Raw genomic sequence first — 12,500 nt, forward strand, 5'->3', positions numbered from 1 at the left:
ACCTCAAGGGAATGACTGAGGAAGGGAGAGATTGTGACATTGCTGGAACTGACCTCAAGGGAATGACTGAGGAAGGGAGAGATTGCGACATTGCTGGAACTGACCTCAAGGGAATGGCTGAGGAAGGGAGAGATTGTGACATTGCTGGAACTGACCTTAAGGGAATGACTGAGGAAGGGAGAGATTGTGATGGTGTTGGAACTGACCTCAAGGGAATGACTGAGGAAGGGAGAGATTGTGACATTGCTGGAACTGACCTCAAGGGAATGGCTGAGGAAGGGAGAGATTGTGACATTGCTGGAACTGACCTCAAGGGAATGGCTGAGGAAGGGAGAGATTGTAACATTGCTGGAACTGACCTCAAGGGAATGACTGAGGAAGGGAGAGATTGTGACATTGTTGAACTGACCTCAAGGGAATGACTGAGGAAGGAGATTGTGACATTGCTGGAACTGACCTCAAGGAATGGCTGAGGAAGGGAGAGATTGTGACATTGCTGGAACTGACTTCAAGGGAATGGCTGAGGAAGGGAGAGATTGTGACATTGCTGGAACTGACCTCAAGGGAATGACTGAGGAAGGGAGAGATTGTGACATTGCTGGAACTGACCTCAAGGGAATGGCTGAGGAAGGGAGAGATTGTGACATTGCTGGAACTGACTTCAAGGGAATGGCTGAGGAAGGGAGAGATTGTGACATTGCTGGAACTGACCTTAAGGGAATGACTGAGGAAGGGAGAGATTGTGACATTGCTGGAACTGACCTCAAGGGAATGACTGAGGAAGGGAGAGATTGTGACATTGCTGGAACTGACCTCAAGGGAGAGATTATATGCATTTAATAAGCCTTTTAAAATTTACACTTCTTATCTATCCTGTTCCTGTGTGTCTGTGTATTGGATCTCCACACCCGCTCACCCCTTCCCCCCTCCTCCAGGCGTGTCGGGTGTGCAATACGCTGGGTGACAACTGCCGGGTAGTGGCTGCGGAGGTGGGCGCTGGCATCCCTGGGGCGGACTTCGTGTTCTATATCTCAGCGCTGGAGACAGAGCGATGTCGTCGAGGGTACACTGTGGCATATGCTGCGCACTGCCAACAGGAAGCGGCACTCGACAGGTATGGGGGGAGGCTGAAGGGCCGTGTTTTTCTTTTTTTTAACCTGGTGGTGGTAGAGGCTGGGATCATGTACAGGACAGGTGACGAGGGAGACAGAGGAGGAAGATATTTTTGGAATTTTTTGAGGGGCCAGAGGGGAGGTATTTTTTGAGGGGTGAGACGGGAGGTATTTTTTGAGAGACCAGAGGGGAGGTATATTTTGAGGGGCCAGAGGGGAGGTATTTTGTGAGGGGTGAGAGGGGAGGTATTTTTTGAAGGGGCCAGAGGGGAGGTATATTGTGAGGGGCCAGAGGGGAGGTATTTTTTGAAGGGTGAGAGGGGAGGTATTTTTTGAGGGACCAGAGGGGAGGTTAGGTTAGGTTAGGTTTGGTCATACTCAAGGTTAGGTAAGGTATGGTTGAGTAAGGTAAGGTTAGGTAAGGTTAGGTTAGGTTAGGTTAGGTTAGGTTAGGTTAGGTAAGGTTAGGTAAGGTTAGGTTAGGTTAGGTTAGGTAAGGTTAGGTTAGGTAAGGTTAGGTAAGGTTAGGTTTAGTTAGGTTAGGTTAGGTTAGGTTAGGTACATAAAAACACACTCACTCACTCACGCACTCACCTTACTAATAAAACCTTCCCAGCCTCCAGGCCATCATGAGAGGCATGCCACTGCCCAAGCCATCATTGCCAAGTTAGGTTAGGTAAGGTTAGGTTTAGTTAGGTTAGGTCAGGTTAGGTTAGGTTAGGTTAGGTACATAAAAACACACTCACTCACTCACGCACTCACCTTACTAATAAAACCCTTCCCCCCGCCCCGCCCCAGACCCATCGCGGGGCACGCCAACCTCTGCCCCGGCGCCATCAGTACCAAGTTAGGTTAGGTAAGGTAAGGTTTAGTTAGGTTAGGTTAGGTTAGGTTAGGAACATAAAAACACACTCACTCACTCACGCACTCACTCGACTAATAAAACCTTCCCCCCGCCCCGCCCCAGACCCATCGCGGGGCACGCCAACCTCTGCCCCGGGGCCATCAGTACCAAGGCGCAGGAACTGGAAACTCTCATATCCACCGTCAAACATGAGATCCTACACGCACTGGGGTTCTCGATCTCCCTCTACGCCTTCTACCGGGACGATGACGGCCGACCGCTGACCAACAGGACGGAGAACGGGAAGCCACCGCTGAATGAGGCGTGAGTAGGAGGAGGAGGAGGAGGAGGAGGAGGAGGAGGAGGAAGGGGGTAGGTGAGGGATTGTATGAGTGTTTGGGTTTGTCGGAAAGAGGAGGAAGAGGAGATTAGCGAGAGGATAGTTAGAGGAGGAGGAGGAGGAGGAGGAAGAAGAGGAAGAGGAGGAGGAGGGGGTAGGTGAGGGATTGTATGAGTGTTTGGGTTTGTTGGAAAGAGGAGGAAGAGGAGGTTAGCGAGAGGATAGTGAGAAGAGGAGGAGGTTAGCGAGAGGATAGTTAGAAGAGGAGGAGGAAGAAGAGGAAGAGGAGGAGGAGGGGGTAGGTGAGGGATTGTATGAGTGTTTGGGTTTGTTGGAAAGAGGAGGAAGAGGAGATTAGCGAGAGGATAGTTAGAGGAGGAGGAGGAGGAGGAAGAGGAAGAAGAAGAAGAAGAGTAGGAGGAGAAGGAGGAAGAAGAGGAGGAGGAGGAGGAAGAAGAGGAGGAGGAGGAGGGATTCTATAAGTGTGTGGGTTTGTTAGAAGGAGGAGGAGGAGGAGGAGGAGGAGGAGGAGGAGGAGGAGGAGGAGGAGGAGGAGGGTATGGAAGGGAAGAATAAGGTATAGGAGAAGAAGGAAGAAGAGGAAGAGGAGGAGTGAGTATGTTGATTATTATTATTATTATTATTATTAGTTATTGTGTGTATTATTATCATTATTTTCTATCTTTTCTTCTTTTTTTTCTTTCTCTCTCTCTCTCTCTCTCTCTCTCTCTCTCTCTCTCTCTCTCTCTCTCTCATTTCCTTCCCTTCCTTTCTTTCCTTCCCTTCCTTCCTTCCTTCCTTCCTCCTCCCTCCTCCCTACTACTACTACTACTACTACTACTACTACTACTACTACTACTACTACCATTACTCCACAGATTGCAAGCGAGACAGTGGAGCGAAAAGGTCATCCGCAAAATAGTCCGCCCGAAGTGGGAGGTCCGAGGCGGAGTGACAACCAAGGAGATCAACATGGTGGTCACTCCCAGGGTCAAGGAGGAGGTGAGTGGAGGAGGAGGAGGAGGAGGAGGAGGAACCAGAGAGGAAGAATGAGAATTACAGAAAAAAAATCTTACTTCTTTCAACTTTTCCTCACCTGGCTCTCCCCAAAGGTCCGCCGGCACTTCAAATGTGATGAGTTGGAGGGTGCCGAGCTTGAGGACCAGGGCCACGAGGGGACGGCACTCACGCACTGGGAGAAAAGGGTGTTTGAGGTGAGGGATTATAAATTTTTGAGGAGTACTTCTTGTGGAAACGGTCTGAATATGTGGATAGGAAGCTGGTGTTTATGGCGTGGAGGATGTGTTTAGGACAAGTATGCTGTATTTTGTATGTGTGAATGTGTGGACAGGACGCTGGTGTGCAAACTCAAGGAGACAGTACACTCTCATTATGGCGTGGAGGATGTGTTTAGGACAAGTATGCTGTATTTTGTATGTGTGAATGTGTGGACAGGACGCTGGTATACAAATTCAAGGACACAGTACACTCTCATTATGGCGTGGTGGATGTGTTTAGGACAAGTATGCTGTATTTTGTATGTGTGAATGTGTGGACAGGACGCTGGTGTGCAAACTCAAGGAGACAGTACACTCTCATTATGGCGTGGAGGATGTGTTTAGGACAAGTATGCTGTATTTTGTATGTGTGGTTGTATTGTTTATGTAGTTCACTAAATCAAGCTTCTACAACATGGTGATATAATGTGATTGGTATTTCAAAACAAGTGTTAATATCACAAAACCTCTGCTGGATGATTGGTGTGGCCTGACCCTCCAACACCCCCAACAATTTATATCATGCACATCGGGGTCTGAAATGGAAAATGCTGAAAAGTAAAGATGGCGCCACTATAAACACTTGCCTGCTCCACAACGGGGTGGGGCCAAGACGGAAAAAAACACAAAAAAACAGCTGACTTTGTTTCTGATGCCATGTTGTAGGGGTCATGAGGGCTAGCAAGTGTTATTATACCTTGTCATGTCTACAGTGCATGGGTGAGCCAGGAAAACAACTTGAACAAACAACAACAAGATGGACTGATTAAAAAATGTTGTTGAGTTGAATGTGCGTCAAATTAGAGTGATGTACAGCCCAGTGTGACTTCTCGAGTGTGTGGTACAAAGGAATGGTTCTTGGTTATATATTGCTGTAAGGCTTATTCACCCATGCCAGCCCCATCCCCCGCAGTCACCCAACACTCACCCGCCATCACCCACATCTGCCACACCCATTTCCACACTCTCCCGACCCTCCCATGCTCTTCCTCACCCATGTATACCCACTAAACGACACCCCAACACTGTCACCCGCCATCACCCACCCCCTCCCACACACCCGTCACACCCATTTCCACACTCTCCCACCCCTCCCACGCTCTTCCTTCTCGAGTGTGTGGTACAAAGGAATGATTCTTGGTTATGTATTGCTGTAAGGCTTATTCACCCATGCCAGCCCCATCCCCCGCAGACACCCAACACTCACCCGCCATCACCCACATCCGCCACACCCATTTCCACACTCTCCCGACCCTCCCATGCTCTTCCTCACCCATGTATACCCACTAAACAACACCCAACACTGTCACCCGCCATCACCCACCCCGTCCCACACACCCGCACACCCGCCACACCCATTTCCACCCACTCCCGACCCTCCCACAGTCTTCCTCACCCATGTAAACCCACTAAACGACACCCAAGACTGCCACCCGCCATCACCCACCCCCTCCCACACACCCGCCACACCCATTTCCACACTCTCCCGACCCTCCCACGCTCTTCCTCACCCATGTAAACCCACTAAACAACACCCAACACTGCCATCTTCCCACCCCCACCCCCTCCCACACACCCGCACACCCACCACACCCATTTTCACCCACTCCTGACCCTCCCACGCTCTTCCTCACCCATGTAAACCCACTAAACAACACCCAACACTGCCACCTTCCCACCCCCACCCCCTCCCACACACCCGCTCACACCCGCACCCCCCCGCAGAACGAGGCCATGACAGGGACGCACACCCAGAACCCGGCCTACTCCCGCATCACCCTGGCCCTGATGGAGGACACCGGGTGGTACAGGGCTAACTATCGTCTTGCTCAGCCCTTGAAGTGGGGGAACCACCTTGGATGTGCGTTTGCCATGGGGAGCTGCAAGGCGTACATGGAGGAACAGATGAAGAAGTAGGTGGAGGAGGTGGAGGAGGAGGAGGAGGAGGGGTGGGTGGAAGAGGAGGAGGAGGAGGAAGAGGAAGAGGAGGAGGAGACAAGCATAAAATTAAGCAATGACTAGATTATGAAGAAAAAGGAGGAGGAGGAGGAGGAGGAGGGGTAGGTGGGAGAGGAGGAGGAGGAGGAGGAGGAAGAAGTGAGTGGGAGAGGAGGAGGAGGAGGAGGAGGAAGAGGAGGAGGAGGAGGAGGTGAAAATATGCTTAGTTTTTGTGTAAATATCTATAATGTCTCTCTCTCTCTCTCTGTCTCTCTCTCTCTCTCTCTCTCTCTCTCTCACTTCTTCCACTCATCCTCTTCCACTCCCCCAGGGGCAAGAGCATCCACCCTTTCTGCAACAAGGTGAAACGTGACCCCCTGGAGACAGACTGCACTGAGGACCGGACCTCCGTGGCGCTGTGTAACCTGGTAGAACATCGCAACCAACTACCCCAACACTACCAGGTGGGTGGCTCTTGAATGGTTGCCAGGTGGTGTTAGTGTGGTTGTCTGGGGTCTTAGGTTGTTGAATGGTGGCTTAACCGTGTAGCAGCGACGGGTCAAATTTGTGGCTTTACCGTGTAGCAGTGACGGGCCAAATTTGTGGCTTAACCGTGTAGCAGCGACGGGTCAAATTTGTGGCTTTACCGTGTAGCAGTGACGGGCCAAATTTGTACCATGATATAAACCCCCAAAATAGATGATGACCACAAATACGTTGATATATATTATGAAATGCTTTCTGTGAGGGCATTAAGAGACATGATACCCATTGATACCCCTACCACCGGGTTAAGACAACTCATATAAACAGTACTTCTTCTAACCCCCCAGAACTTTGGCACTATCCCGCATGTGTCACACTCCCGGGTCGGGCACTACGGGGGGTCGGTTGCCTTGGCGGACTATTGCCCGTACATTCAGGAGTTCACGTGGAAGAGTCACGATGTAGTGATCCGCGGCTCACACTGTCAGTACCCAGAGAACAACCCAGGTAGGCGGATGTTAACTTTTCCCTTATGCTCCCTTCCTGTATGCTCCCTTCCTGTATGCTCAATTCCTGTATGCTCCCTTCCTGTATGCTCAATTCCTGTATGCTCAATTCCTGTATGCTCAATTCCTGTATGCTCAATTCCTGTATGCTCAATTCCTGTATGCTCAATTCCTGTATGCTCAATTCCTGTATGCTCAATTCCTGTATGCTCAATTCCTGTATGCTCAATTCCTGTATGCTCAATTCCTGTATGCTCAATTCCTGTATGCTCCCTTCCTGTATGCTCCCTTCCTGTATGCTCAATTCCTGTATGCTCAATTCCTGTATACTCCCTTCCTGTATGCTCCCTTCCTGTATGCTCAATTCCTGTATGCTCCCTTCCTGTATGCTCAATTCCTGTATGCTCAATTTCTGTTTGCTCAATTCCTGTATGCTCAATTCCTGTATGCTCAATTCCTGTATGCTCAATTCCTGTATGCTCCCTTCCTGTATGCTCAATTCCTGTATGCTCAATTCCTGTATGCTCAATTCCTGTATGCTCAATTCCTGTATGCTCCCTTCCTGTATGCTCCCTTCCTGTATGCTCCCTTCCTGTATGCTCCCTTCCTGTATGCTCAATTCCTGTATGCTCCCTTCCTGTCCCTCCCTCAATCTTTCTCTCCCTTTCAGACACACAGTTTTTCCTTCTCTGCTTTTCTCTCCCTTCCAAACACACACACACACACACACACACACATAGTTTCTCTCTCTCTCTCTCTCTCTCTCTCTCTCTCTCTCTCTCTCTCTCTCTCTCTCTCTCTCTCTTCCCTACCCCCATCAATCTTTCCCCTCTCCTCCTCTCTCTCTCTCCCTCCCTTCCCTTCCTCCCTTCCTCCCTTCCCTACCCAGATCAGTCTTTCCCCTCTCCTCCGCTCTCTCTCTCTCCTTCCCTCTCTCCCTTCCCTTCCGTCCTTCCCTATTCTCAATCTTTCCCCTCTCTCCTCCTCTCTCTCCCCTCCCTTCCCTTCCATCCTTCCCTACCCAGATCAATCTTTCCCCTCTCTCCTCCTCTCTCTCCCTCTCCTCTCCCTTCCTCCCTTAACCCCCCCTTTCTCTCCCATCCTTCCTTCCCTACTCTGAATCTTTCCCCTCTCCTCTCTCTCTCCCTCCCTTCCCTTCCTCCCTTCCCTACCCCCATCAATCTTTCCCCTCTCTCCCCCTCCCTTCCCTCCCTCCCTTAACCCCCCTTTCTCTCCCTTCCGTACAGAGCCAGAGAAGAACTTTGCCCTGGAGTCGTACACCCCAGAGAGTCGGTGTTTTAACCAGCAGCGGGAGTGGACGGAGCGGACCTGTGCGCACCTGAGGCAGTGGCAACATTGGGGTTCCGGCTGCTACGAGTACCTGTGTGCCGACGGTCTGCTGCATCTGTTATTGGCAAACCACACCTATCCATGCTATAGGGAGGGCCAGGTAAGGGGGGGGAGTGGGTGTTATTCTGGAGGTTTTTTAGTGTGTGTGTGTGTGTGTGTGTGTGTGAGAGAGAGGAAGGAAGAGAGAGACAGAGAGAGAGAGAGGAGGAGGAGAGAATTAGCTAACTCAAGACAGGTCACTCCAGGGGTAGTTTCATGACCCTGGTGGTAGTGTGACCCTTCCTCTGTACCGTGAACCTAAAGAAACACGTATTTGACAAGGCTTTCGGGGATGCTGTGGGCATTTCCAGGGGTAGTTTCATGACCCTGGTGGTAGTGTGACCCTTCCTCTGTACCGTGAACCTAAAGAAACACGTATTTGACAAGGGATTCATGGGCGCTGTGGGCATTTCCAGGGGTAGTTTCATGACCCTGGTGGTAGTGTGACCCTTCCTCTGTACCGTGAACCTAAAGAAACACGTATTTGACAAGGCTTTCATGGGCGCTGTGGGCATTTCCAGGGGTAGTTTCATGACCCTGGTGGTAGTGTGACCCTTCCTCTGTACCGTGAACCTAAAGAAACACGTATTCGACAAGGCTTTCGGGGGCGCTGTGGGCATATCCAGGGGTAGTTTCATGACCCTGGTGGTAGTGTGACCCTTCCTCTGTACCGTGAACCTAAAGAAACATGTATTTGACAAGGCTTTCCTGGGCGTCTTGAGCATTTCCAGGGGTAGTTTCATGACCCTGGTGGTAGTGTGACCCTTCCTCTGTACCGTGAACCTAAAGAAACACGTATTCGACAAGGCTTTCGGGGGCGTCTTGAGCATTTCCAGGGGTAGTTTCATGACCCTGGTGGTAGTGTGACCCTTCCTCTGTACCGTGAACATAAAGAAACACGTATTTGACAAGGCTTTCGGGGGCGCTGTGGGCATATCCATGGGTAGTTTCATGACCCTGGTGGTAGTGTGACCCTTCCTCTGTCCCGTGAACCTGAAGAAACACACATTTGACAAGGCTTTCGGGGGCACTGTGGGCATATCCAGGGGTAGTTTTATGACCCTGGCGGTAGTGTGACATCCGACCCAAACTATTTCAACCGCATATTGGCTTGGCGGGAATAATCAACCGCATCAGTCAACCTCCAGGGCGGGTTGACGAGCCGAAACTCAACCGTGTCGAACCGAACGGATGACGACCAGAGAGCGGATGAAGTGTGGATTTTGAGGTATGTGGGTGACTGTCTCTTGTAAGCTCGTAGAACTTGCTCTCGAAAAATATCCGTAAGAGATTGTTGTATAGGGTTGGGTTAGGGTTCGAATGTATGGGTGTGTGTGTGTGTGTGTGTGTGTAGTTTGGGGTGTAGGGGTGTAGGTGTGTGTGTGTGTGTAGTTTGGGGTGTAGGGGTGTAGGTGTGTGTGTGTGTGTGTGTGTGTAGTTTGGGGTGTAGGTGTGTGTGTGTGTGTGTGTGTGTGTGTGTTGTTTGGGGTGTAGGTGTGTGTGTGTGTGTGTGTGTGTGTGTGTGTGTGTGTGTGTGTGTGTGTGTGTTTCTTTATTAATATTTTCCTCTATTTTTCTTAATTTTCTTCCTCATCTTGTAAACTATTTTTCATTTATTATTTTTTTTATTTATTTATTATTTTTTTTCACGATCAAATTTTTCTTCTTTTTCTTCTAAATTACTTCTTTGTTTCCTTAATTTCTTGTCTTTTTTATTTCATTTATATATTTTCTTCTTCTTCTTCTTCCTCTTCTTCTTCTAAACAACTATTTTCAATCTATTTTGCTCCGTTTTTCAACTTTTTCACATGACATATAAATTATTTTGCTATACTCCACTTCCGTTCCTTCCCCTTGTGCCCAATCAACTCTTCCGCCTTCCGCCCGCAGGTCATCAACATCTCCATCTTCCACAACGATTGGCTACACGAGGGCGCCATCTTGTGCCCAGCCTGTGAGGAACTGTGCAAGGTGAGTGTGTTTGCGTTAACGAGTGTTCTGAGTGTGTGACAAGGTGCGGGGATATGCTAGACTAACCCCATAGATTTCCACTGGGCGATGGGGTGGTAGCGTCTGCGGGGGAAGGGAGAGGCGTTCAGAGTGTGTGGTAAGGTGCGGAGCTATGCTAGGCTAGGAGAGGCATTGAGAGTGTGTGACAAGGTGCGGGGATATGCTAGACTAACCCCATAGATTTCCACTGGGCGATGGGGTGGCGGCGTCTGCGGGGGAAGGGAGAGGCGTTGAGTGCGTGTGACAAGGTGCGGGGCTATGCTAGGCTGACCCCCACGCACCCCACTACCGCATCGGCCAGTCTGACATGGAAATACAATACCATCGATCGTCCCCATTCGTAGCAATCAACACAAACGACTTTGAAAGAGGCCTAAGACTTGTTTGAACTGATGCCAGTTTGTAATGTGTGTATATATATATATATGTAGATCAGGCCAGGAATTTTGGTAGATTCTTGGGTCTACACGACATCACAGGTTCATGAGGGGACGAGCACATTTTGGGGCACTTTGAGGGTGACTTACAGAACATTGGTGGGGTAAGGCTCCCCCCTAGCCCCCAGAAATTACAGCTTTGCGCATAGCTTACGATATGGCGCTGAGACAGACCAGGCGTGGGCTGTTTTGTTGAGTGGTGTAAAATCGAATGTTGCGGTAGAAAACGGGGCTATAGTGATTTGATGTTAGTGAAAATGTTGAAATGAGTGTGCTGTGTTGTGTTCAGGGGACGGGGCAGGATGCTACAAATTCCAAGCTGTGTTTTTTCTGCGTGTTTTCGATATTTTTAAAGTTTTTTTCGTTTCCGAGGTTAAATTTATCTTTTTTTCTCTTCTTTTTCTTCTTCTAAATGAGCATTATTTTTGTGTTGTATGGAAAGGGATGGGGCAAGGCTATACAAGGCCTTTCCTGTATCATTGTGAGGTTATACAAGGCCCTCCCTGTATCATTGTGAGGTTATACAAGGCCCTTCCTGTATCATTGTGAGGTTATACAAGGCCCTTCCTGTATCATTGTGAGGTTATACAAGGCCCTTCCTGTATCATTGTGAGGTTATACAAGGCCCTTCCTGTATCATTGTGAGGTTATACAAGGCCCTTCCTGTATCATTGTGAGGTTATACAAGGCCCTTCCTGTATCATTTTGAGGTTATACAAGACCCTTCCTGTATCATTGTGAGGTTATACAAGGCCCTTCCTGCATGATTTTGAGGTTATACAAGGCCCTTCCTGTATCATTGTGAGGTTATACAAGACCCTTCCTGTATCATTGTGAGGTTTTACAAGGCCCTTCCTGTATCGTGAGGTTATACAAGGCCTTTCCATCATTGTGAGGTTATACAAGGCCCTTCCTGTATCGTGAGGTTATACAAGGCCCTTCCTGTATCATTGTGAGGTTATACAAGGCCCTTCCTGTATCATTGTGAGGTTATACAAGGCCTTTCCTGTATCATTGTGATGTTATACAAGGCCCTTCCTGTATCATTGTGAGGTTATACAAGGCCCTTCCTGTATCGTGAGGTTATACAAGGCCTTTCCTGTATCATTGTGAGGTTATACAAGGTCCTTCCTGTATCATTGTGAGGTTATACAAGGTCCTTCCTGTATCATTGTGAGGTTATACAAGGCCCTTCCTGTATCATTGTGAGGTTATACAAGGCCCTTCCTGTATCATTGTGAGGTTATACAAGGTCCTTCCTGTATCATTGTGAGGTTATACAAGGCCCTTCCTGTATCATTGTGAGGTTATACAAGGCCCTTCCTGTATCATTGTGAGGTTATACAAGGCCCTTCCTGTATCATTGTGAGGTTATACAAGGCCCTTCCTGTATCATTGTGAGGTTATACAAGGTCCTTCCTGTATCATTGTGAGGTTATACAAGGTCCTTCCTGTATCATTGTGAGGTTATACAAGGCCCTTCCTGTATCAATGTGAATGTATGTGTCCAGCCTAACCAAATCTCTCTCTCTCTCTATCTCTCTACCAGGATGAAAACATGGTCTGCAAACGAGGGTCCGATCCGCCGCCTTCAGCCGAGTTCTACCGGGACCAGCTGGTGTGTGGGGGGGCTGCCCTCTCACCCCCCTCCCCCCTCACCCTTCTCCTGCCACCCCTGCTCCTCCTCCTCCTCCTCAACACCCCAAATTACTACTACTTCTACTACTACTACTACTACAAGAAGCTACTATTACTGGTACTACTGCCGCTGTGGAAAGGGCTGTGTGTGTGCGTGTTCGCGTGTGTGTGTTTGTTTCTGAAAGCGTCGTTTGTTTCGTGTATTTTCTGCGTTTTTTTAATATTTTTCAGGTTTTTTTCGTTTTCGAGGTTAATTTTTTTTTCTTCTTTTTCTTCTTCTTCTTCTAAACGAGGAATAGTTTCATCCTCTTCCTCCTCTTCTTCCTCTTCTTCCTCTTCTTCCTCTTCTTCCTCCCTCTGACCTAAGTTATTCTAGTTATTATTATTATTATGATTATTATTATTATTATTATTATTATTATTATTAGGGTGAGGCGGACATGACTCGCTCTGCTAACGGAAAAATATCAATTAAAAATCCGTATTTGTCGTACCGTGCAAAACAAAGAGTGCGTAAGACTCC

General features: G+C 48.8%; 1 protein-coding gene across 1 annotated transcript in view; it reads left to right on the forward strand.

Annotated features, from left to right (window-relative positions):
• LOC126988588 (leishmanolysin-like peptidase) overlaps nucleotides 1-12,500 on the forward strand; it is a 34,985-nt gene that overhangs the window by 21,676 nt on the left and 809 nt on the right. The window contains exons 6-15 of the mRNA XM_050846931.1: nucleotides 936-1,114; nucleotides 2,080-2,280; nucleotides 3,175-3,298; nucleotides 3,409-3,510; nucleotides 5,299-5,486; nucleotides 5,843-5,975; nucleotides 6,345-6,504; nucleotides 7,751-7,953; nucleotides 9,783-9,863; nucleotides 11,889-12,500. The exon at nucleotides 11,889-12,500 is cut by the window's right edge and continues 809 nt beyond it. Of these exons, the coding sequence (XP_050702888.1) occupies nucleotides 936-1,114; nucleotides 2,080-2,280; nucleotides 3,175-3,298; nucleotides 3,409-3,510; nucleotides 5,299-5,486; nucleotides 5,843-5,975; nucleotides 6,345-6,504; nucleotides 7,751-7,953; nucleotides 9,783-9,863; nucleotides 11,889-12,338 (1,821 nt within the window). The 3' untranslated portion in view covers nucleotides 12,339-12,500. The remainder of the gene's footprint in view (nucleotides 1-935; nucleotides 1,115-2,079; nucleotides 2,281-3,174; nucleotides 3,299-3,408; nucleotides 3,511-5,298; nucleotides 5,487-5,842; nucleotides 5,976-6,344; nucleotides 6,505-7,750; nucleotides 7,954-9,782; nucleotides 9,864-11,888) is intronic.

The sequence above is a fragment of the Eriocheir sinensis genome, chromosome 69 (assembly GCF_024679095.1).
Source record: "Eriocheir sinensis breed Jianghai 21 chromosome 69, ASM2467909v1, whole genome shotgun sequence".
In the NCBI taxonomy this organism is placed as follows: domain Eukaryota; kingdom Metazoa; phylum Arthropoda; class Malacostraca; order Decapoda; family Varunidae; genus Eriocheir; species Eriocheir sinensis.